This window comes from Trichechus manatus, unplaced genomic scaffold, assembly GCF_000243295.1.
Source record: "Trichechus manatus latirostris isolate Lorelei unplaced genomic scaffold, TriManLat1.0 scaffold00059, whole genome shotgun sequence".
NCBI lineage: Eukaryota > Metazoa > Chordata > Mammalia > Sirenia > Trichechidae > Trichechus > Trichechus manatus.
The window spans coordinates 12,852,572-12,878,909 of record NW_004443995.1 but is presented as its reverse complement, the minus strand read 5'-3'; the positions used below and the strand labels follow the sequence as shown (position 1 = coordinate 12,878,909).

Here is a 26,338-nt window from a genome sequence, read left to right as displayed (position 1 = left end):
ATGCTGCATCAGTGGTTCTCAAACTTCAAGGCACACAGGAATTACCTGGTAGCTTTCTAAAGCACAGATTTCCAGGCCCTGTCCCTTGAGGCTCAGCTTTATTATGTCTGGGAAGAGGTACAAGAATCTGTCTTTTTAAACACATCTTGCTTATTCAGACACAGGCAATCTGAGGACTACCCTTTGAGGAGGACTGGTCTAGCATACAATAAACAGTTCAGCAGGAGGGGACAGGAAAGCTGGTAATAGGGAACCCAAGCGTGAGAAGGGAATTTTGACAGGTAGTGGGGTTGGTAACCAGTGTCACAAAACAATATGTATACTAATTGTTTAATGAGAAGCTAGTTCTGTAAACCTTCATCTAAAAGAAATAAATAATTCAGGAATAGTAATATAATTCAGCAACATATGTTATTTAAAAAAAACGCTAAGACACTGGATGAAACGAAAGAATTCAAACCCATTTAATGAAATCCTGCTTTAAATCCTGTTCCTCAGCCTAACAGCTGTGTGACCTTGGCTGTGTTACTTAGCCAGGTCTGCTTCCTCATCTGTAAACTAGAGATTGTTGTGTGAATTTGGTAAACTCCACGTAGGCAGGGACAGCGTCTGTCCTGTTGACTTCTCTGTCTGCAGAGCCTGGCATAGTGCCTTGCTTGTGGTCAGTGTCTAATGGACATATATAAAGTACACAATGAATGTTAGTATCTCACACCCTCCCTACCATCACCTCACCACCAGTTAGCAAACAAACCAAAAGGTGAAGTGCCACCACTCAGGGACTTGGCCATAGTATATTGTCATTGAAATTTATCTTGATGATTAAGATTCTGAGGATCTTTTCTTCAGTGTAAAGTTTCCATGACAAATCATGAGGTAAGGAATTTTATTTCACAAATTCGTATACTATTAAACTTTAAGTGTTCTTACCCTCTCCACCACCTCATACTAAAAATGTTTCTGCACTGCACATGCAGGTAATCTTAAAGGCAGTCCTAGATCCCAAACAGCCACAAGATTTCTAGAATGAGGACCCCAGCCAGTAGCAGTAGCAGTAATTCCTTCACGGGTACTAAGTCCGTCAGGTGCAGTTGAGACCCACACATGAGGCACTTACAGTGTTTGCAAAGTGAAAGCCACTTATTACTTAGAAAGCAGCTTACTTTCATTTACAGATAACATTGACCCAATTAACCATCCTCAATGCATAGTCATGATTAGTGCCTCATTACATATGCATGATTGATTGCATCGTGCCCCGCTCCCTTCCTGAAGTTACTTGCCAGGTGTGGTCTTTGGGGGAGGAGCCTTGGTGGTGCAGTGGTTAAGCACTTGGCTGCTAACCAAAAGGTCAGTGGTTCAAACTCACCCCACCAACCCCTCTGTGGGAGAAAGATGTGGCAGTCTGCTTCTGTGAAGATTTACAGCCTTGGAAACCCTATGGGGCATTTCTACTCTGTCCTGTAGGGTTGCTAGGAGTCAGAATTGTCTTGATGGCAGTGGGTGGGTTTTTGGGGCTCCCACTACATTTGCACATGTTTACGTGTTGGCTAGCTGTTTTACATAATAAAGGCACCTTGATTGCTGGCGAATTTCAGGAGTTATTTTCAAAGGAAACCGGAGACAAAGGCCAAAGCAAATTCTTTGTTCCACAGTTTCTATCTAAAAGGTTCTTGTCCACAAAACCTTTCAAGCCTGTCCCATACTTGAGGGGCAGCTAGCTAGATACTAGATTGGGCACAGCTGCTTTGGCACCTTGACTCCGCCCTCTCCCCACCTGTTTAAGGGAAAATTGCTGCAGCTGGACTTGCTCCTGGGACTCGTTCTTTAACTGGTGTTTCCCTGTTGGACTCCTCCCTGCTCTTAAGTGACTTGGCTGAAGTGTCCTGAGACTCATCTGAGATGCTGTTGTGCTTGCACTGTACACGTACCCTGCAAGAGCCCAGACGTCCGTGAAGCAACGTTATTATCAGTCAGAGAACTTGGAAGGAGAAAGGCCTCTTGAAGATCAAGCCTGTGTTCTTGAGTGAGGAAATTGAGACCCTGAGAAGTTAAATCATTTGCTCTGTTAAAACAAAAATCACATTAGCCAATAATATAAATTGATTGACGTTTATATAAAGTACAATTTGCAAATTGGGGTAACATTTTCACTGGGGAGTCAAAAAATGTTCCAAAGAGAAAAGAACTTCCAAAGATTCTTAAATACCCGCTCTTACCCACATTGCCATGGAAAACGGCCAGAGAACAGTGTTTTCATAATAATGTTTTACCCTAAAGCTTCCAGTCCGGCCCTGGAGTTTCCATTTCCCAAACCTGTACTAAATTTTTCAAAGGAGCACAATGCCCAAGGCAAAACTGTCTTCACTAATTAATTAGCAACACTACTGTTTGTCTTAAAGGTGACTTATAGGAGACGTGTCTGCTCAAGGCTCAAAGTTCAAAAGATCTCCGGGCAGTGGCTTCGGTGGGTCACCCCAACTCCGTAGACCCCAGAAATCTAGATACCAGGAAAATTAAAAAGTTTCTCAACAAACTAGGAGGTAGACAGAAGCACTAGACACGTTATTAGGTCAGTTAACTGGGATGTCCCATGAAACTATGACCCTAAACCTTCAAACAAAGGAACCAAATCCCATGAGGTGTGTGGTTGTACATAACAGCCTCAGCAGATACTTTTTTTCATTGTTGTAAATATGTCCCTTACACAACTTTTGCCAATTCTGCTTTTTACAGGTGTACGACTTATTGACAGCACTTAGAATAATCAGCTGTGCAACCCTACCTTTAATCAGTGCAATGTTTCCATCTCCGTAAACTGATCTCAGTACGTACTCCATAAGCAGTAACTCCCTCTTTCCCCTTCTTCCCACCCAGGTAACCACTAATAAACTTTGGTCTCTATACATTTGCCTTTCCTTGTTTTGCTTTGGTGTTTCGTTTTATTGTAATGAGCCATTTTGTTTCCCTTCTCCTTTCCTTTTGTATATGTTTTTTAAGACGTTTTCTTAGTGGTTACCATGAATATTACATTTAACAGCGTGTATTTATAACATTCTGCGGTAAATTGGTACCGACAATGTCAGTAACATGCTGTTTTAAGAACCATATGGTATCAAACTGACAACAGCAACTAGAAAGATTAGATAGGAATCTTAGGTGGCGGGGAGTTTTTGTTAATGGGGGAGGAACAACTCAGAAAAGGAGGGTGAGAATGGCTGCACAGCTCCAAGAATGTAATCAGTGTCACTGAATGGTACATGTAGATGTAGAAGAACAATGTAGAAACTGTTGAATAGGTATATATTTTGCTGTATATATTGTCAACAACAAATAAAAAAACTCTCTCTCAGCCCAAAGTCACAAGGTAGTTACTGTCAGAGCCAGGACTGGAATCCAGGGTCTTACCTCTTACCTAAATACCTTCTCCAGCTCTTCAGAGCTGGAAAGCATTTATGTACGGCAGGAATCACCTAGCTTGTTTGCCATTATGTCTGTTTGGGCATACATAAGCAAGGGCCTGGCACCCTTGTTATCAGGACCCCCCCCCCCTTTTTTTTTTAAAGCTTCCTTTTCATGAGCACATGGCTACACTAGATCCAGGTAGGGATTTGTTAGCCGTAGGCTCATGTCTCATGACTAGACTATTTTACCACTGATGATTTGATTATAGAAATTTAAGAGGGCATTTCATTGAAAAGGCTCACAAATCTAATGGAGGGGTATACTGGAACCCTTTCAGGAGCTCATCCCCTCTTTCCAGTTGTAGCTGTTTCTTTTTCATTCCTTTTCGTCATGCCTTGGCAACTCAGAAAAGCTGAGTCCAATAGCAGAATCACAGATACCTCCCAAAATTCTTGCTTCCTTTTATTTTGGCTTCCCCGTTGACTGGAAAAGGGATTTTATTTTTTAACCAAGTGAGATGCACAGATAGTTTGAAAAGCTGAGATGTATCACTGAGAAATGGCAGCGAGCTGAAGTTTCTCCTGAGAGGTCAGGAAAGAAGGGAAGATAGTTTCTGCTTTTTAAAGACATCTAGCAATTGGTGATTCTAAAAGGGAGATGTGGTGAAATCCCCTAGGAGCTTTTATTTCCCCCCTAGACTACACCTGAGTGGGTGGTGGTGAGGTTGCAGAACTAGCCCAGGGTTTACCAGGGTTAGAACTCCTGGAACATGGATGGGAATGACACAACAGTCTGATTTTTAAATGACTCAAATCATAAATTCACGTGAGTAAAAAAAAAAATGTTCTGACATTGGGCTCCTCTTTCAAAGGAGATTCTTGTATTTCAAAGTAACCAGTAGGAGCAACCTTTAAAGAGAAGCCCAAACTAGTCACTCTTTGAAGTTGCCAAGTTGGAGTGACCTTATCAGTACACCAAAGAAAATGGTTCCCCAGTGGAATCAATACTCCTTTACTTCTGTTTTCCCATAAAATAGAAATAGCCTGAAACACATAGAAAGAGTTGGTAAAGGAAGGCATTCGCCATGCTTTCCTCTTTCCTGTTTTCGGCCTGAGTTAGGCTTGGAGTTTGCAGACCCTAATTCTTTCAGTTGATTAATCAACCTTTCACCCAAGAGTTAAGAAATGCATATAGAAAGCATGTTACAGAAATATTTTAAATATATTTCATGGATGCTTATTCTTTCTCGTCCTCCAATAAAAAACAGATATTTTAACTATTCCTTACCTGAAATACTGCTGGGATGGGACTAACAAGGACTGGAGGGAAAAGACATCTAGGAAAGATAAGTGCATTGTCCTTCAGGATTCCGCACGGGCAAGAGGCCCCTAGGCCATTTTAGAGCAGCACATGTGAGGGCTCAACCCTGCCTAACTGTCTTCCATGTGTCTCTTCTCTCACACAGTAACACCTCTTTCTAGGCCTGGCAGGTCTTCCAGACCCATCTCTTTCCTCTCTTAAAGTTTATTATTATTGTAGGTTGCCCTTGAGTCTATTCTGACTCATGGTGACCCCTTCTGTGACAGAGTAGAACTGCTTTATAGGGTTTTCTTGGATGTAATCTTAACTGAAGCAGATGGGCAGGCCTTTTCTTCCCGGATAATGCTGGGTAGTTTTGAACCACCAAACTCTAGGTTAGCAGGCAAGTGCAAACCATTTGCATCACATAGCGGTCTTTGAAGTTAATTGGTTATTGCTTGTAGTTAGGATGATCACAAGTAATTGTCCAAACCAGGACACTTTGGAGAGTGAAAAGGATCACTGTTACTAATTACATTGGACATGTACAAATCCGGACTGGCCCAAGCAGGCCAGAACATATAAACACCCTACTTATAAAGTCTTTAAACTATACAAATTTCATTTTTATAAAGATTCATTCACTATACATCATCAGGAAGTTAGGTACTTCTCATAACCAAACTTCCTAATTAGACTGTAATTTTCTCCTTCACATTGAGAGACCCTAAACTTTAATTGGTCCAGAAACACTTTTGAATTTATTATACTCATCCATGCCTTAAACAGACCTATGTTATTGTTGTTAGATGCCGTTGAGTCAGTTTCAATTCATAGCGACCTCATGTGACAGAGTAGAACTGCCCTGTAAGGTTTTCTTGGCTAAAATCTTTATGGGAGCAAATTGCCAGGTCTTTCCCCTTGGGAGCTGCTTGGTGGGTTACGTTAAAAAACAGAATTTTCACAGTATTAAATTTGTGTATGAACTCGTAAGCTTTGTGTTTCGGTTCATGAAACAGGGACTGTCTGGTGTGGAAATCAGACGAGTTTCTAAGCGTCATACAAGTGGAAGGGTTTTGTAACAGCAGACAAACAGGAACAAGGAGGCTATACTGAGCAATTTTTGGATTGGCTAGTGGGCATTTTCTTTCCTTATTTGAGATTAAGGGGCAGATTTTGAACCAGATTAAACTGATCGATAAAACCCTGATTGGCTAATTTAGGTTTACATTTTCAGGTGAGTCAATTGGTTGACTTGGATTTTGGCTCGTGGGAAGATTAAAACCAAAAGCCAGACCTGTTGCTGTCAAGTCCGACTCATAGCAACCCTACAGGACAGAGTAGAACTGCCCCGTAGGGTTCCCAAGAAGCAACTGGTAGATTTGAACTGCCAACCTTTTGGTTAGCAGCCGAGCTCTTCACCACTGCGCCACCAGGGCTTTCAGTTTGCTGCCATGGGACTCAGCACAAATGACTCCATTTTGAGGCTGGTGTAGTCAGGTGGTTAGCAGTTCCAACCGTCAACCTTTAGATTAGCAGCCAAGCGCTTAACTGTTTGGCCACCAGGGTTCCTTGAATAGACTATATAGACCATAATGTTCTTGGACACTTAGGGTCATTGAGGCAGTAAAAATGTCATAGTTGAGAGTGCTCATTGCCTTCATTTGAATCTCAACTCTGACGCTTTCTATGTGACTTTAGGTGAGTAAGTTACCCCTTGTTAAGGATTGAATTGTATTCCCTCAAAATTTGTGTTTTAAATCCTAACTCCTATATCTGTGGTTAAGGAGCCCTGGTGGTGCAGTGGTTAAGCACTTGGCTGCTAACCAAAAGGTGGGCGATTTGAACCCACCAGCCACTGCTCGGGAGAAAGATGTGGCAGTCTGCTTCCATAAAGGTTTATAGCCTTGGAAACCCTATGGGGCAATTCTACTCTGTCCTATAGCATCGCTATAAGTCAATATTATACCTATGGTTATAATCCCATTTGGGAATGAGTTTTCTTTGTTATATTAAGAGGCCATATTAGTGTAGGGTGTGTTTTAAGCCATCATCTTTGAGATATAAAAAGAGCAGATTAGGACAGAGGAACAAGCAGAGATGGGGGAAGATAGATGCTGCACCACATGAAGATCACCAAGGAACCAAGGAGCAAGGACGTTCACCCAGAGAGACAGAGAGAGAAAGCCTTCCCTAGAACTGACACCCTGAATTTGGATTTCTAACCTACTGAGGAGCCCTAGTGGCACAATAGTTAAGCACTCCGCTGCTAACCAGCAGGTCAGCGGTTCGAACCCACTAGCAACTCTGTGGAAGAAAAGAGCTAGTGATCTGCTCCTGTGAAGATTATAGCCTAGAAAACCCTATGGGGTAGTTCTCCTCTGTCCTAAAGGGTCGCTATGAGTGGGAATTGACTCAGCGGCACACAATAACCACCACCACCTGCTAAACTGACAAAATAAATTTGTTTGGTAAAGCCACCCACTTGTATTTATGTTATAGCAGCACGAGATAACTAAAACACCCCTCTTAGCACCCCTATCTTTAAGAGGGTGTAACTACTCAGCATGGTTCTAGGCTCACAGTAAATATTTGTGGTGGTAGTAGTGTTAATGTGAATGTTGCTGAATATTGTGATCACCTAAAAATCAATTGATGAGTGTCTCCTTGTTTCTACATAAATGACCTGAGTTCTTAATTCTAGATTTTACATCTTATCTCTCTACTTGGTGTTACCAATTATCTTTTACTATAATTTTCTAGGAAATGAAGAACTTGTTAAAATTGTATATGAAACTGAATAAATAGGAAATCTATATTCAAACTGGGGTACTACCCTCCACCGCAGCCCAGTGTGCCATACTGTGTACTCATTCAGAGCTATAGGTAGCGTGGCACATCTTCCTAGAGCATCAATTCTACTTGATTGTACACAGGCAGATAACACACGCCTTCTGTGTTTGTCAGCCGTGCCCTCCTGCTGCAAGGTATTTTCATGAGCTCTGCTATGCCAATTTTTTTTTACAAATTGCTGTTAAAAAAAAAAAAAAATAGCACGCTTACAAAAATAGCTCATGGGGAGAGGGCATGGTTGGCAAACATAAAAGGCGTACATTATCTGTGTAAAACTACAGTAATTTAAAATACCACATTTACATTTTGGTAAGTAATAAGGAGTAGAACACAAAATGTGTATGAATTTGTAAGACAAAGCAACAGTTTGTAAGAATTTCAGTGGAGCTTCCGGACCTCAGATGCTCCATGGGAATGAGTTCACTGTCCTCTGTCACTAGTGTTTACTTTGGTGGAAAATGTTGAGAAATACTATAAAAATGACTCTGAGAGATTCCAAAGGTAATTTAAGTGGATTTGAAGCCGATTGTAGCTATTCATTGAGGGTTAAATTGAACTTTTAGTATATATGACAAAATCTCTTCCATGAATGTGTTGGATATCTGTTTATTTTTAGCCTTGTAGTTCTGCTTATTAACTTTAATGACTCATTGTTATTCCTATTGTTAGCTGCTGTCAAGTTGGCCCCTGACTCATGGAGACCCCACCGCATTATAAGCCTAAATTGTTATCACCACTTTATAATGAGGCTTCTTTGTAGGTCTTCACTTTTGATACTTCATTTGGTTTTTAATGTATGAGCTGATGTATCTGTGATAACACATTGCTGTCGAGTCAGTTCCGACTCATTGCAACCTTATAGGACACAGTAGAACTGCCCCATAAGATTTCAAAGGCTATAATCTTTATGGAAGCAGACTGCCACATTTTTCTTCCGTGGAGCAGTTGGTGGGTTCGAACCACTGACCTTTCAGTTAGCAGCCAAGAGCTTAACCACTGTGCCACCAGAGCTCGGTATCTGTGATAAAAATCCATTGTCGTCGAGTCAATTCCGACTCATAGTGACCTTATAGAACAGAGTAGGACTGCCCATAGCCTTTCCAAGGAGTGACTGGTGGATTTGAACTGCCGACCTTTTTTGGTTAGCAGCCTGAGCTCTTAACCAGTACGTCACCAGGGCTCCATGTATCTTTGATTTAAAAAAAAAAACAAAACAAAAAACCCATTGCCGTCAAGTTGATTCTGACTCATAGCAACCCTGTAGGACAAAATAGAACTGCCCCATAGAGTTTCCAAGGAGTGACTGGTGAATTGGAACTGCTGATGTTTTGGTTAGCAGCTGAGCTCTTAACCACTGCTTGATAGTCAACTGGAATTTCTTTTCTGGATAGGGATTCTGAATCAGGAGATGCTCCTTTTATAACCCCTGCAGTAGAGGTAGTAGAAAAAAACTGATTTGTTTGGCAACATATAACTCAAGAGTTACAGAGCTCAGAATAGTGGTTCCCAAACCTTGATGGTGAGAGTGGAAAAGGAATGGGTAGTTGAAATATTTGCCCTTTTTTTTTTTAATTGTTGTACTTCAAGTGAAGGTTTACAATTCAGGTTAGTCTCTCGTAGAAAAATTTATACATGCCTGGTTATGGGACCCTAAGTGATCTCCCTATAATTGTTCTCCTTTCCACCCCTGATTTCCCGTGTCCATTCAACCAGCTCCTGACCCTCTTTGCCTTCTCATCTCACCTCTGGACAGGAGCTGCTGATTTAGTTTTGAGTATCTACTTGAGCTAAGAAGCACACTCCTTACGAGTATCATTTTATGTCCCATAGTCCAGTCTAATTTTCGCCCATTTTAAAAAAATTGATAAAGGACAATTTTAAATTGTTCTTCACACATTTATTTTTTACAACTTTATTGAAGGATAATTTGCATAGAATAAACCATACGTATTTAAAGTGTATCCTTTGGTAAGTTTTGACATATGTGTGAAAGCATCACCACAGTCGTGAAAATGAACATACTCATCACTCCAAAAAGTTACTCCTACACCTTCGTAATCTCTCCCTCCTGCCCCTCTCTCATCCCCAGGCAACTTCTGATCTGCTTTCTGTCACTATAGATTTGTTTGCATATTCTAGATTTTATAAGCATAGAGTCATATGGTATGCACTCTTTTTTTTAGTCAGGCCTGATTATTTTGAGATTTATCCTTGTTGTTGCGTGAATCAATACTTCATTCTTTTTATTGCTGAGCAGTAGTGCATTATATGGATATACCATAATTTTTTTTATTCATTCATCTGTTGATAGATTTGGTTTGTTCTTTTTGGCTACCATACATGCAGTGTACAGCTCTTTGTGTGGATGTATGTTTTCATTTTGCTTGGGTAAATACTTGGAAGTGGAATGGCTGGGTCATATGGTAGGTAGGTCTATGTTTAACTTTATAAGAAGCTGCCAAAATGTTTTCCAAAGTAGTTGTACCATTTTACATTCCCGCCAGCAGTGTATCAGAATCCCTGTTACTCAACATTCTTGTGAACACTTGGCATGGTCAGTCCTTTTAATTTTAAACATTGTTATAGTTACGTATTGGTATATCATTTTGGTTTTAACTTGCATTTATCTAGTAGCTAATAATTTTGAACATCTTTTCATGTGTTTATTTGCCATCTGTTTCTAGTCTTTCATGAAGAGTCGGTTCACATCTTGCCTATTTTTCAACTGAATGGTTTTTTACTAATGAATTTTAAGAGCTTGTTATATATAGTTGGAATTGACTGAGTGCCAACTGGTAAGTAATCAGGACATAAATACTTTGTCAGATATATGATTTGCAAATATTTCCTTCCAGCCCATGGCTTGAATGAGTTAAGTATAAGACAATACTTCAAAACAAATTAAATATTCTCAAAGAAGAATTTGGGAAAGGGACATAAATTCAGAACCTAAGTTCAGAAGTGGACAGAAATGGGAAGAAAATCAATGAGAGTTGATGGAACTCAAAACAAATTAAAAAGACAAAACCATTTCAGAAATAAAGAATAAATTATAGCATGACAAAGGGGAATAGATTTGTATTAAAATTTAATAAAGTTCATTGAAGACAAGTAAGAAATGACTAAGACAATGAAAAGGAGATAAAGAAAAAGGGTCAGAGATAAAGTGATTGGAATAAAAAACAGGCAAAGAATATCCAACACATGTATAATTGGAGCTGCTGGGCTTCCAGCCCAGGGATGGGAGTAGGTGGGGAAAACAGTGAAATAGAACTAATATTTAAAACTATAATCTAAGAAGACTTTCTAGAAATAAGTGAAAAACCGAATTCTACATATTGAAATGCCCTGCCATCACCTATAATAATCAACATTGAAACATATCTTTATAAAACTATTAGACTTTAAAGAAAAATCCCCAAGGCCTCTAGGCAAAAAAAAAACAAAAAAAACAAAAAAACACATTTACTTAACAAAGGTAAGAAAGTAAAATTGGAGTCTGACTTCTCAAAAGCATCATACAGAATTATTCAACAGTGAAAAAAAGTGTTTTCAAGAAACTTAAGCAAGTGCAAGCCAAGCTGTCCTTCAGGTATCCAGGCTACAGAAAAAGTTTTAATTGTGCTGTTCCAGTGTGTTCCTGCTGTTAATCAACTAAGAGATAACCGGGGAAACTTTGGCAAAAGCACTGTGATGAGCATTTTATGTATTTAATAAATATATAATGGTAAAGACAAGACTAAAGGAAGAGTGGGGACATGGATGAAAGAATAGTATGTAAACCTTACATGTTCTGACACAGTAGTAAGAGTACAACTTTAAAAATTGGCATCAAAGCAATAAAGAAAAGACAAAGTAGATTAAAATTATTGATTATTATATCAGTAATAGGTGGAAGTCAAAGGATACCATTTAAAACTGACAAACCAGATAGGCAGTATAATGCTAAGGGAAGAAGGGAATTGAAAACACTAAAAAGTACAGATACAAAAATAGCCTTAAAAGAGAAACGCGAAGCTATATTCAGAGCTTCTTTAAAAACAAACCAAAACGGAAGACAGAGAAGTTATATCACAGAGAGAAATTCAGAAAATGTAATATAGTACAGTAACTATACTATATAATAAAATGGCAGAATTGAAACCAAACGTCAGTCATATCAATAAACGTAAATGGGCTTATCTCACCTATTAAAAGGATTTCCAGATTGAGTCTTAAAGCAAAACTATGCTGTATTCAAGAGACTCAAAACCAAAACCAAACCCATTGCCATTGAATTGATTCCAACTCATATCCACCCTGTAGGACAAAGTAGACCTGCCCCATAGGGTTTCCAAGGTAGTAAATCTTTACAGAAGCAGAGTGCCACATCTTTCTCCTGTGGAGCAGCTGGTGAATTCCAACCACCAACCTTTCGATTAGCAGCCGAGCTCTTAACTACTGTGCCACTAGGGCTCCTGTTCAAGAGATCCACTCCCCAAAAAAGGTCATTTAAAAGACTGAAAATAAAGGAATTAGCAAACGTACCAGACAAAATGGAAACAAGAAGGTAAAGGTTGCAATTCCTATAGCAAATGAAATACAATTCAGGCCAAAAAGCATTGACTGTATACACTTTATAATGAATATCTATGTACCAAATAACACAGCAACCACCTATATAAAGAAGAAACTACAGGATATGTTGGGAAAAACAAATAGAAACACACTGATAATAGGAACTTTTGCACAGCAATCTAAATACAAGACAGATCAGGTAGGAGAAACATAACTAATGATAGCAGAGATTGGAAAACTATAGTCTGCAGGCCAGATCTAGTTGCCATCTGTTTTTGTAAATAAAGCTTTATTGGAACACAGCTATGCCTATTTGTTTACATATTTTTGTGGCTGCTTTCTCACTACAACAGCAGAGTTGAATGAAAGAGACCATATGGCTTACTTACAGAGTCTAAAGTATTTACTCTCTGGTCCTTTACAGAAATAATGTGCTGACCCTTGATATCAGATACCTAAGCAACATTATCAATAAGGTAGCTCTTAATGGATAAATATTGAACACTGCACCCTGATTAAGTAGAAAATATGATTTTTTTCCAAGTATACAAAGAACATTCACAAAAATATATCACATAGTAGGTCACAAAGGAAACATTAAAAAGTTTCATAAAGTAGAAATATTATAATCAGCATTCTTATAGCAATCCCATGAAAGTAGAAATTGGAAGCAAATAAGCTTTTCCACCTGGAAATTTTTTTAAATTTTCTGTTAAATAACTCATAAATTAATGGGAAAATATAAGCAAAAACTGCAGGATTTCTGGGAAATGATCACAAAAACACCTACATAATAGAATCTGTGGGATATATTTAAACCAGTGATCAGAATAGTTTATCATGACCTAGTAGGATTTATGCCAGGAATTCAAGGATAATTCACCATATTAATAGGTCTAAGAAGAAAAATCATAATAGTATCTTCAGAAAGGCTAAGAAAGCTTCTGACAAAAATTCAACACCCGTTTCTAATAAAAACACTCAAATACAGGCATTAATGGATTCTTCTTTAAGATAATACATTTGTACTTAAGCCCTAACGTGGAAGACTAGAGGCATTTTCACCAGGGTGAGGAATAAGTCAAGGAGTCGGTTATCTCTGCTTAACTGCCACCATTAGCCAATGCAGTTAGACAAGAGAAAACAATTGGAAAAGGAAAGCTGTTATCTACTTGATTGTGACATGATCATATATCAGGAGAACTCTATAAAGAATCAGTGATAAAACTAAACGACAAAAGAACTCAGCCAAGATAATAGGATATGAAAGTAACACGCAAAAATCAGTAACTTTCATGTTTATCGGTTAGAAGAGACAATGAAGAGAAAATTCCGTTTAAAATATTAACAAAAATGACAATATATGTAAGAGTAAATTTAACAAGATATAATAGCTATATGAAGTTATGTGGGAGAAAGATGTGGCAGTCTGTTTCCATAAAGACTACAGCCTCGGAAACCCTATGGGGCAGTTCTACTGTCCTACAGGGTTGCCACGAGTAGGAGCAGTGGCAATAGGAGCCACTAAAACAGGGGCTCTGGTAATAGAATCTGTATGGTGGCAGGGGTTGGGGGGGTCCTCCAGAAGGTTTGGGGAGATGGGAGATTGACTGGTTCACATTGATGTCTGGTACTACATTTGTGGGGAAGGTTTAGGGGCCAGTGTTGCCCCTCTTTTAAGGATAAGAATCAGAATTGAGGCTAGAGCTAGATGACTATAAAAAGGCAGGCTGGGAGATGTGAACTAAAGCTGCAGCAACTAAAAGAAAGGAAGAGTTTTTATAGGAAAGTTAAAGGTATTTGACTATTTCGTAGCATGTATTTGTTTTGAAATACAGAGTCTTATTGGAGTAGGGGGAGTCTTTTATGACTTTCAGGGTTTTTTGTTTTCAGCAGAACAAAGTAGGTTACACTTCAGATGACTGTTGAGAGATAGAAGGGGAAGTTATCACGCATTGAGGTTGGTCTGGACAGACTCCACCACTGCGAAAAAGAAATACATTTGTTATACTAGAAGATTTCTTTCTAAGGGATCAGATAACAGGGAAATCAACAAATCTTATTGATACAGGATTCTGCAGAAATTTCAGATACAGCATATGAGAAATTTCACTATCTTCAAAACTTATTTTTACTTAACAATTTTCAGCTCATGTATAAGTGATAATCCAAGTGTTAGGAACACATTCTCCCATAGCAATGATATAAATTATGGATAGATTTTCTGAAAAGCCCTCAAAAGTCTGCTTGATTCCCAATACCACTAAATAGTATTTCCTTGGGAAGACACATTCTGGCAACCAAGAATATAACAGATTTTCAGTCTCTTCCTCACTCCTCCCCTGCAGTTTACTAGCGGGTTGTTTTTCTCTTCCTAGCTGGGCCATCAGAGAAGTAGGGATTCCAAAGACCTTTATTATTGGGGAAGAGCATTCTGGCCACCCCAGTGAGAAGCTTAGGATCCAGCCCTGGGTAGGGCTGTGACTATTCCTCTGCCCTTCCCTTTCATGAGCATTGTGTTTATAGTGGCTTTGCCTCCAGGTCAGGTTTCCTGAGGTTTCAAAACATCGGGTTTCTGGAGGTTGATGACCATCCTAATTATTAACTCTTTAGGTTCCTAACATACAGAGTTTTTAGGAACAACATGAGAGTTGGTTTCCTAGCTTCTCAACAGATTCCTAAGAAAAATGTGATTGCATGACCTGTTTCTTCCTTGGTCTATCAGACTGTCAGAAGTGAGTAAACATTAAGATCCTTAGAGAAAAGATTTTCGTAAGGCATGACTACTAGGACGACATAAATTCTGTCCTACAAAACATCATATCTTGTCTAATTAACTATCATCATTGGCGTTGAAATTTTATACTGTTGCATTTACCCCCCTCTACAAATAAAGTGGTTAAGTGGTTAACCTTATGAGGCAGTTCTACTCTGTCCTGTAGGGTCTTTACACTTTTTTTTTTTTTTTGAAGTGTTAGTGTGTCAATTTTAAAAGTTTTGTGGTGAATAATTCATATCATTCAATAAATTCTGTTGCTGTTAGTCGCTGTCAAGTCAGCTCCGACTCATGCGACTTTATGTATAACGACAGAATGAAACGCTGCCGGGTCCTGCACCATCTTCTAGTGTCAGTTCTTCTCATCGAGGGTTTCGCTCCTTGTTGCTGGCCCTCTGCCAAACATGACGCCCTTTTCTAGTGATTGGTCTTTCTGATGACATGTCCAAAGTAAGTGAGCCAATGTCTCTATCCTCGCTTCCAAGGAGCATTCCAGTTTTATTTCTTCTAAGACTGATCAATAAATATTAGCTCTTAAATGTAAAATCTTATCAGCCAGAGCTGCAAACTGGAATTGTCAGTGATGGTCTGTATCATTAAATTATGTTTTTGTTTTGTTCTTAGTGAATGAAAAAATTAAGAATGGCAGGACATTAACCTTTTTAACCTAAAAGAATGTATTTTATAAGACCTTCCAGGGGCAGCTTATCAAAGTGGCATATCTCAGGCATGTGTCACTGATGATTCTAAAGAGACTGTATTTGTTACTGAGTGTAAAATGACTTCTCATCTGAATGGTGCTTTTGAGTTACCAGCAAGGCAGAGTTCAGATAATCTGTTGTCACTTGCAAATCATGTTTCAACTTTATTGTACATAATTATAGATTCTTATCTTTCTCATTTTTGTCTCTTTTTTTCTTTCCCTTTTCCCAGTTCTTCCTCCAGTGCTGGTTCCAAGACATAGCGAATATAATCCTCAGCACAGCCTCTTAGCTCAGTTCCGTAACTTAGGACAAAATGAGCCTCACATGCCACTCAATGCCACTTTTCCGGATTCTTTCCAGCAACCCAACAGCCATCCATTTCCTCATTCACCCAACAGCAGTTACCCAAACTCTCCTGGAAGCAGCAGTAGCACCTACCCTCACTCTCCCGCCAGCTCAGACCCAGGAAGCCCTTTTCAGATGCCAGGTAGGTTGAAATGTTCAGCGCGTGCTATGGTTAGATCAGACCAGGTTATCCCAGTGTCAGGGAGAAGCGGGGTGATCTGGAAGGGAGAGACCTAGCCCTGGTGTGTGGCACTGTGCTCTAGTACTCTTACGGTGTGACTTTTGGTGAAAGAAGACCTTGTAGCCAAGTAAGCACACTTCTTGTTTTATTTGTTAGGCACAGGTACTGGAATAAGCTGTATATTTTTCCTTGATTTTAAAAGGTTTTGAAACAGCTCCATCATTCTGGAAGTGACATAATGGTTATAGTCCTTCTCTTGATAAAAGAGAGGAAGAGAAAAATAGTGTGTTATACACATTTGCTGTTATGAGAAGTACAACCTTGATCAACATCATTTTCATACATAGAAGAAACCCAGTTGTAAGTGCAACCTCAGAAAACTTATTTCCTGAGGGATCACACCCCCCCTACTTAATTAAATTCACTTAAATGGTGATATAATCCCAAGAAACATATACTTCAACATCAAAGGAATTGCAACAGAAGCATTGGAAACCATCTGTTTAATTTAGCAAAGACAAAAACAATTACCTTCTTTTTAAAGATTGAACTGATGGTTTAATGTTTATCAAAATAAATGATTAATTAGAACATTATGTTTTTCAAGTTATCGGTTAATATGCAAGCATCTCAGACAAAAAAATAATAATTAGTGCCAAATTGCTTGCCAGTAGACCTCAAGAAGGATACTCTAAACAAAGATACACTTCATATCTGTGAGCATTTCAAGAAGGGAAAATGACTGGGCCACTTGAAATGTTTTTAAGTAAATTTGAATTCAACATCAATGCTGGTATGTCCTGAAAATTTGAAAAGTGGTCCAGGTTTGATATCGCTGGCTTGCATGTATTGATTGATTGATTGCTTTTATTTTAAGCCTGTTTATTTTGCATCGTTTTATTTGTTTTTCAAGGCAGAGCTGTTTAGGATGAGGCTGGGACATAGATTAGTTTAAAAGTCCAACTAATATTATCCTATCTACTGATATTTCCTACCTACCCCACTCTCTCCCAAATGCGTTGGATTTGCTGGGTAGGTTAGTAGTGAGGAGTTTAGTTTTGGCAAACCCAGGGTGGCCCAACAGTGGAAAAAATTAAAGATTATCACTTGAATTTACACTTTTGTCTCTAGCTGTCAATGATTAAGCCATAGGCCAAGTAGAGGAAGTATGGAAAAGAGAAAGTTACAAGGAGTGGGAGGAGCTTCTTAGGGAAATAGAGTACTAGCAGTGACGATCTGGTCCCTCTCAGTGGTGCTCCTACCATGCCATCGATTGCCTATGAAATATCCACCAGCTGGTTTACAGAAGAACTTCATTACATGTGGTCTCAGAGGAGGCTCTTTGTCTTCATTCCTGGCTGGAGGTAAATCAGAGTCAGCATCACAGCTGCAGGGAAGAAGCTGAGTTCAGAGAAGCTGGGGAAAGGGTGAAAACGGCATCCAGATAAGGTTCCTGTAATCCTGTGCTTTGAGTCATTGCTCGTTAGCAAGGTTAGCAGCTAGATGGTGGGAGTTATTGAGTTGTGATTCAGCTGAGATTCAGACATGGAAGTCACTGAGAAAAACTGAAGCAGCAGTATTAGCTATTTGTATTCAACAGTTACCCTGAATAGTCTTACTCATCCCAGTTATTCATGATTCCCTAAGGTAAAAATTTGTTCCCAAGCTTTGGTCGCGTATGCTAGATGGGCTTTTCTTTGCCAACTGGCTATGTGCTTTTCAAAAAAAAAAAAATCTAAACTCTAAAATAGGAGATAGCTGTGGTAAACTGATTTATTTCCTTATTATTCTGTTACGAGGGTTTCCAAGGTTAGTGATTACTGAAGTGGGTGGGGAGATTGCTTGAAGTCATGGAAAGTAACAGTGTAAATCAGTAGGCTATAATGAAACTCAGTTGGTAGATTCCTAAGAACCGTAGGTTTCATATAAGACACCTTGAAGCTGCTTTTCCGAAGAAGCCCCATGCAGCATTCGGAGGTTTTCCGTCTGTCTGTGAAATGCAGAGGCCCTCTCAAAGTGGACTGTGTGAAACTGTGTTTAAATGCTGTTCTGATTGTTTCAAAATGTCACGATCCTGGATAGGTGGACCACTTCTTGGAATTGGCATCTAGTACTTTTCCTCCCACTGAGTTTTCACTATAAAATGTATAAGATTGTAGAATAGCAGTTATTTTCTGAAATTGTATGTCAAGTCTAGTGTCCATAGTAGCCAATCTTCTGACAGGGAGATCAATCAAGTTGAAATGATAACTTGATTGCTTTCCGAAGTATTTCAGCACAAAAGAGAATATACGTTTAAGCGTGTGTGTTTATCAAGGATGAAGAAATCATTTTCTTTTTAAAATTTGTAGCTGACACACCCCCACCTGCTTACCTGCCTCCTGAAGACCCCATGACCCAGGACGGCTCACAGCCGATGGACACAAATATGATGGCGCCTTCACTGCCCACAGAAATCAACAGAGGAGGTAAAATGGATCGCCACTTATTCCCTTGTTAGAAGCTAAAGTTCACCTTTCCAAATGTTAATTTCTCTCACAAGTTTTTATTAATCTTTAGAAAGGTAGCTGTTTGAGAAAGGTAGAGCACAATGATAAGAAAAGCACAGTAGAAAGAAGTCTTTGGACAACAAATAAGTTTTATTTAAAAAAAAAAAATTTGACTTAATGAGGGCTTGAGTATAACTGTGCAGTCGTTTGTATAGATCTACAATACTTGATAATTTTGAGATGGTGATAAAAATAGTATTTTTAAGAGAAAGAGGGATTTTATGAAATAATGAGCATAACAATACTGAAGTTGAGTTTTTACTGGTGATTTCCAGAATCGGAAGTTCATATAGCTGGGCTTTCCAAAGCATTTCTTTTTTTAGTTAGAGTAGATAAACTCATAAACCTCATTTATTTTCTCTGCCCTTCTGTGTATAGCTGCAACTGGAACAGACTGATGGCACTTGTTTCTTTCTTGCTATATTTATTTATTTCTAACCTTATTGCACAATGGTTAAACACTCGGCTGCTAAGGGAGAGAGGTCCGTGGTTGGAACCCCCCAGCGACTCCAAGGGAGAAAAGACCTAGCGATCTGCTTCTGTGAAGATTACAGCCTGGGAAACCCAATTCAGATAATAAAGTTATGTGAATTTCAAATGTCAAAAAAAAAAAAAACTGCCTAAGGGGCGGTTCTCCTCTGTCATGTAGGATCGCTGTGAGTCAGAATCGACTCCGTGGCATACAACAACAACCTTGTTGCCAAAAATGTTCAGAGGCACATGTTTTTCCTGTTCTTATCCTGAAGACGTTATAAGCAGAACTGAAAATTTCTTTCCTTGTCTGGTAGGAGGTGGGTCTTTGTTCCCAAGCGCATTTTTTCCCGTGGAAGTAACTGAAGGGAGGATGGCATCATTCTTCCAGGTCTGCAGTGGAAAGTTGAGTAGGTTTTAAGTGAGCAGAGAACTCGAGTAAATGAGTTTGGGAGAATCCCTGAGCATCTGTATGATGCCATAACCACACTGCTGGAAAAAGTACGTTAGTGATGAACCTGTAGCGTGGATCATTCAATTTGTATATAGTTTATGCAAATTGACATTAACTACAATTTGAGTACTTAAACCAGTAAACCAATTGCTATGGAGTGGATTCAGATTCACAGTAACCCCACGTATGTCAGAATAGGAACTATGCTCCATAGGGTTTCAATGGCTGTGACCTTTCAAAAGTAGATCCCCAGGCTTTTCTTCCAAGATGCCTCTGGGTGAACTTGAACCACCAACCTTTTGGATAGCAGCTGAGCACGTTAACCGACTGCACCACCCAGGGACTCCTAGGTACGTCTTATTTCATTAGGAGATAATTCAGTCTTTGCTAGAGTTGGTTATAATTTTTCAGTGTGTAAAATTTGACCATGAACTCAAAAAACCTTTCTTAGGTGTGCAGTGTGGTAAAATAGAATGTATACCTTTCTACTTATAAAACTTTGTTCTGCAGCCTACACTGATATGGTTTGGGGAATTCTCTCCTTGTACTCCCTCCATCAGGGAATGAGCTGAATCTCATGCCAGAGATACACGTCTAGTATGTAATGGCTCCGTAGGCAAAGGCAGTGTTTTTATATCTTTTTTTTTATTGACTCTGTATTTTATGGTTCCTGATCATCTCTAGAACACCTTCTCAAACATGTAATTACGAGCCAACAATGAAAGACTTTGGTTGGGGAAAATAACCCCTATCTCACACATCCTTGGAATTTGCATTTGGAGACCAGTAGAGCAAAAGAGAACACAGCCATTACTGTACAGTTAGGAGCATGTGGACCCTGTAACTATTGTTTCACTTTATACCAATTTAGTTGTTGTGTCTTAAAATGGCTGATTTCAAGAAATAGCCATGTCCTTTAAATAGCCTTTAAAATTTTCTCCATTAGACACAATAGAGGGTCCCAAACAAAGCAGGAGAAAAATGTGAAATAAAATATTCATTAAAAAAAAAAACAAAAAAAAACAGGCTTGCTGGTCTGATAGAGACTGGAGAAACTGTGAGAGTATGGTCCCAGGACACCGTTTTAAGTTAGTACTGAAGTCATCCTTGAGGTTCACCCTTCAGCCAAAGGTTACACAGGTCTGTAGGGCCAACAATAACACACGTGAGGAACGTGCTTCTTAGTTCAACCATGTATAGGAGACTAATGGGCACACCAGCCCGTAAGCAAAGACGAGAAGGCAGGAAGGGACAGGAAAACGGGACGAATGGAAACAGGGAACCTGGGGTGGAGATAGGGAGACTGTTGACACATTGCGGGGGTTGGCAGCCAATGTCACAAAACAATTTGTGTGTTAACTATTTAAATGAGAAACTAATTTGCTCTGTAAACTTTCACCCAAATCATTTAAAAAAAAAAATTTTTTTTTTTTCTCCACTAGAAAAAGTTTACAGTTAATATTTTCAGGAGGAAGGAATATTGGCCCTTTTTTTTGTTTTTGAAACCTTTAGTGGTTTTCCTAGATGAGTTTAGCAAACTATAGCCCACAGGCCGATTCAGCCTGCTGCCTGTTTTTGTAAACAAAATTGTATTGGAACACAGGCTTATTTATTTATATGTTATCTATGGCTGCTTTTTTGCTACATGAGCAGAGTTGAATAGTTGCAGTAGAGACCATATGGCTCACAAAACCTTTCTGGCTTTTTATAGAAAAAATTTCTCAGCCCCTGTCCTAGATAAGTAGTATTTTGAACAATTCTGGTAGTTAGTAAGAACCTTTTATTAATGATGTTGAAGGCTTCTTCAAGATTTGGCAGTTGTAAATCACTACAGTTTTGCTCTTTGAAATGTATTTTGATATGGAAGAGGTGTTTAGCAAATAGGGACAATAGTGTGTGTGTGTGTTTTCAGCTCACTTGTTTAAGCATATCAAACAACTGATGTATTTGTGGATTTTTAAATAATCATTTTCCTTGTGTTGTTTACTGAATTTTAAAGTAAAATGCTTTTTAATATTTGTGGGGTTGATTTAAGAACCCAGTGGTAATTCTCCCTTATCAGTTGTAGTCCATGCTTCTGATGTGGATTTCCTTTCTTTTTTCTTTTTTTTAATGATTGCACACCCAAGACTTCATACACCTCAGATCATTACATATTGGCACACTGGATATACAATGGGTTGTATTCCTGGAATCTCTAAAGCAATGCTATAAGAGGTTTTACTACAGAAGGAACTTATCTTTAAAACCTTTTAGTTGCAAATATTTAGAAGCATGTTCTGTTTGGAGATTTGTTGGTCTTAAGAGATTTGACTTAACAAGCTGCATCCTGTCAGTAAAGTTGGGTAATTTCCATTGTTGGCCCATTCTGGTAATGGAGAGACAAAACACACCTGCTCTGCATGACTTAAAGCAAATATAAGGAAGTTAGCATGAAATCTGGATGAGAGAGATATGATTCATTCTGTAAGAATGGCCAGCTGGCAAGATTTCTTCCTGGTTTTGAGAACTGGAGCAAAGCTGTAGCCGTGATAGTTATTGGCAACTAAATGTGAAGTAATTTTTTATCAATAATTAGAAACTGATTATTGTTGCTTTGAAAAAGCATCAGCTTCCTAAGGCTTTGCCTAGAGGAATCCTTTTTATGCCAGCACCTTTTGAATATTTCCTCTCCTCTATTGTTCTCTTAGTTTTTTCACTCGCTGCTGGTTGCATTTCTTTAGATGGTGAGCCAGGGTCTGCGGGAAGGGTAATTTCTGTTTCTGCACGTTACATAGCAAGTGGCATATTGTTGGTATTTAGCAAATACTGTTGCTTGCTTAGCTGGCATTTTGGTTACCTGGTAGTAATTGGAGAAATTTCCAATTACAGGAATGTCACACTTAGTAAGAAGTGCCTGCGTTAGACATCGTAGATAAACTATCTACATTGTTAGCAATTGATTTTCCGTATCTTCATTCCATGGTCCTGAGCCAGTTTTACAACACAGATTGAGTTTTTGGGAGCTGGAGGCGCTAACCCTGATTGACTGCAGCCTTTCTTTCTTACAGATGTTCAGGCAGTTGCTTATGAGGAACCGAAACACTGGTGCTCTATTGTCTACTATGAGCTGAACAATCGTGTGGGTGAAGCGTTCCATGCCTCCTCCACAAGTGTGCTGGTGGACGGTTTCACTGATCCTTCCAACAACAAGAACCGTTTCTGCCTTGGGCTGCTATCCAACGTTAACCGGAATTCCACTATTGAAAACACGAGGCGGCACATTGGAAAAGGTGAGTTTTCCCCTTTGACCTTTTTTGATTATCTGCTGTGTCCCTGTCCGCTCTGATTAGACTTAATCATTCATCATTCCTGTGGCAAACTAATGTAGCAAACACCAGACAATGTTCACTTACTACAGCTGGTAAGTATTTTTTCCCCAGTTTGTATTATCAGGAAGTCCTTCATGTTCCTATCAATGATTTTTGTGATTTTCTACCAGCTCTGACAATACTACTGATTAAATTAACTGAAATAGTGATTTGCTATTTGGGGGCACTATTCTGTAGGGTCACTATGAGTCAGAATTGACTCAACGGCAATGGGTTTTTTAATTCTATCTTATGTATTCTCTACAGAATAGAATACCTGTTAAAGAATGAGTTACAACCTAAAAACTAAAGCAAATAAACCAAATTGTATTTCAAATGAATAGCATAACTCACTGTAAAGAAAAGAAAGAGCTAACCCAAAATAATTTGTGAATGTAGTATTCGACTGTGTACCTTCAGTATGGGCCGGATGGGGTAGGAAGAGGGGGTTGGGTTTTGCAAACAACTCCTAAACCCTTTTTAGTAGACCTGATTATTGTGGAGGTATGACCATAACAATTCTGAAACTTTAGATTTATTATAAGATTAAGCAAATGAGTAAACGTGTGGCTGTTTTGGGAGCCTAGGTTTTCACTGTGGAAGAAGGAACATACAAATATGGGGGAGGGAGGGAACCCTGTGGAGATGGATGAGGTATCAGTGTGAAATCATGATTTTAATAGTGTATGTGTGACCCAGGTTCGATTCCTGGCCAGCGCACCTCATGCTCAGCCACCACCCGTCAGTGGAAGCTTGCATGTTGCTATAATGCTGAACAGATTTCGGCAGAGCTTCCCAACTAAGACAGACTAGGCAGAAAGGCCTGGTGATACACTTCCAAAAATCAGCCAGTAAAAACCCATTGGATCACAACAGTCACATCTGCAATCAATCCTGGGGATGGCGCAGGACTGGGCAACAGTTTGTTCCATTGTGCACGAGGTTGCCATGAGTTGAGGGCTGACTCAACAGCAACTAACAATAACAGCAACAACAGCATGTGAATATGCGTGTTTATGTTCTTATGTATATGTATGTGTGTGTTTATATGTACATGTATGTCTATGTATACACATGCATGTAGTTTCTGGATCTGCCCACGGAAAGAGCCAAGAAGCAAAGATACCTGATAGTAATAAGCAGATCCAGTGCTCAGGTCTTGATCTCTGACATCATTTCCAGTTGAGAGAAACCAAGGCATTTCGGAGAAATGACTGACTGCAAAGCTGGGCAGATGGGCACAAGATGAGCCTGGAACATCTTGTTATGCCAGAAAGTAAAGAAATGCTTCTGAAAATGATGGGGGCATACCACCAGAGCCAACTTGGAAAGGCTCCCACTGGCCACCTCTGGGACAATTTGAACACCAAATTAATTAAGTACAGTAATGAACTTTAAACCATTGAAAAACAATAGTAATTCATTAGTCCATAGCAGTAATAAATAGATGAATGAATGACTGGGTAAGGCTGATTACTGAATGTAGAGGGAGTGCTAGAGTGAGAAAATCATCATTTTGTAACCATCATACAAAGGATCAGGCAGGAGTCATTAAACCAAAAAACAAAACCCATTGCTATCAAGTCAGTTCGGACTCATAGCAACCCTATGGGACAGAGTAGAACTGCCCCCATAGGGTTTCCGAGGAGCAGCTGGTGGATTCGAACTGCTAACCTTTTGATTAGAAGCTATAGCTCTTGACTACCGCACCATAGAGAGAACAGGGTATTTGCATGGTCTTAAGGTGTCTCCTCACAGACTACCTATTAGTTACAAGCGAGAATAAAAAGCAGTAATTATACAGCAGAAAAATTGAACAACATCTTGACTGGGGGATCAGAATTAACATTATCAATGAGAGACAGATGGACATCGTATTTGCCTCCAGATGTGATTCCTGGAGAAGGATATAACCTCACCTATGCAGTATTCCAGCTGAGACTGCAAATCTGAATGTAATCATGAGGAAACATCAGACAAATCCCACATGAGGAACATTCCACTTAAAAGGGTGAGGGGGTGCTGTATTTTTCCAAAATGTCAGTGTCAAAAGATAAACGTTCTGGAAGTGTTCTAGATTAAAATAGGTTAAAAAGATCTGACTGTGTGCAGTACGTGTGCCTGAACATGGTCCTATACTGGACAAGGAAAAAATACTGTAAAGGACATTATTGGGGTCAGCAGGCAAAATTTGAATATGAATGATAGATTAAAGTGTTATATCAATGTTAAATTTACTTGCATTGCTGACTGTACTGTGGCTATGTAAGAGAGTATCCCTTAGGAAATGGATGCTTAAAGTATTTAGGGATGAAGGGCTATGAAGAAATAGTTCAGGAAAAATTATGTATATGTAAAGATTATCTGTGAAACAATCCTATATTAGAATCTATATTTAGAAAGAAAGATAGAGGGGTGGTAGAGAGGGGAGGGCACCAGTGAGAAAGCAGATGGAGTAAATGGTCACAGTGGAGTAATCTGGGTAATGGGTATATGGATATTCTTTGTTCTGTTTTTCTTTGTTCTTCATTCTGTTTCAGACTAACAGCCTTCATCACTTTTACTGATGAAATGCTAGAATTTAGGTTCATAGCGTGTATAGATATCTTCCCATGGTCTGTAAACCACTGAAATCGTTTATAACACAATTTTGGATACCTTTGGGGTGGACGGACATATTTTTCACCAAGTTCTAAGGATAATCATTATCACAAAGTAGTTAAAAACTATTGTACTCTGGGACATTTCTATTAAAAATTAGGGAAAAGTAAGGATTCTAGGAATACTGTTATATAAAATTATTCCAGACACCCTGACTAGTGTTCTCAAATGTAGAATTACAGATAATGGAAATAAGCCAAAATTAGCATTATTTGCAGATGATATGATTGATTGGTTGATTATATTCTTGGGAAATATTCTTAAAGCGAAATTAGTGAGTCAAAAGCTCTTTATACCTTGCCAAATTACTTTCCAGAAAGCCTTTACTAGTTTATACCCATACCAGAAGTATACGAGTGCCTTTCTTCCTTGTCCATGCCAAGACTGTCTATGAGCATTGTGTCTGTTCAAGTGATAGGATTGTTCACCTCGAAACCTCTGAAGAATCTTTTTTTTTTTTTTTTTTTTTTAAGATTTATGTACGTCAGTTTCCTTTAATCTTGCAGTCACCTGTTAGAAAATACAGTGAAGGGACAAGTCCCATTCCAAATAAACTCACTGCTGTCAAGTCGATTCTGACTCATAGCTACCCTATAAGACAGGGTAGAACTGCCCCGTAGGGTTTCCAAGGCTGTAATCTTTATGGAAGCAGACTGCCAAATCTTTCTCCCACAGAGTGGCTGGTGGCTTTGAACCACCAGCCTTTCGTTTAGCAGCTGAGCACTTAACCCAC

At 39.1% G+C, this 26,338-nt stretch overlaps 1 protein-coding gene across 1 annotated transcript in view; it reads left to right on the top strand.

The window, feature by feature from the left end:
* The window catches only part of SMAD1 (SMAD family member 1), a 54,424-nt gene that overhangs the window by 18,795 nt on the left and 9,291 nt on the right, over positions 1-26,338 (top strand). The window contains exons 2-4 of the mRNA XM_023733580.1: positions 15,824-16,081; positions 18,472-18,588; positions 22,645-22,866. Of these exons, the coding sequence (XP_023589348.1) occupies positions 15,824-16,081; positions 18,472-18,588; positions 22,645-22,866 (597 nt within the window). The remainder of the gene's footprint in view (positions 1-15,823; positions 16,082-18,471; positions 18,589-22,644; positions 22,867-26,338) is intronic.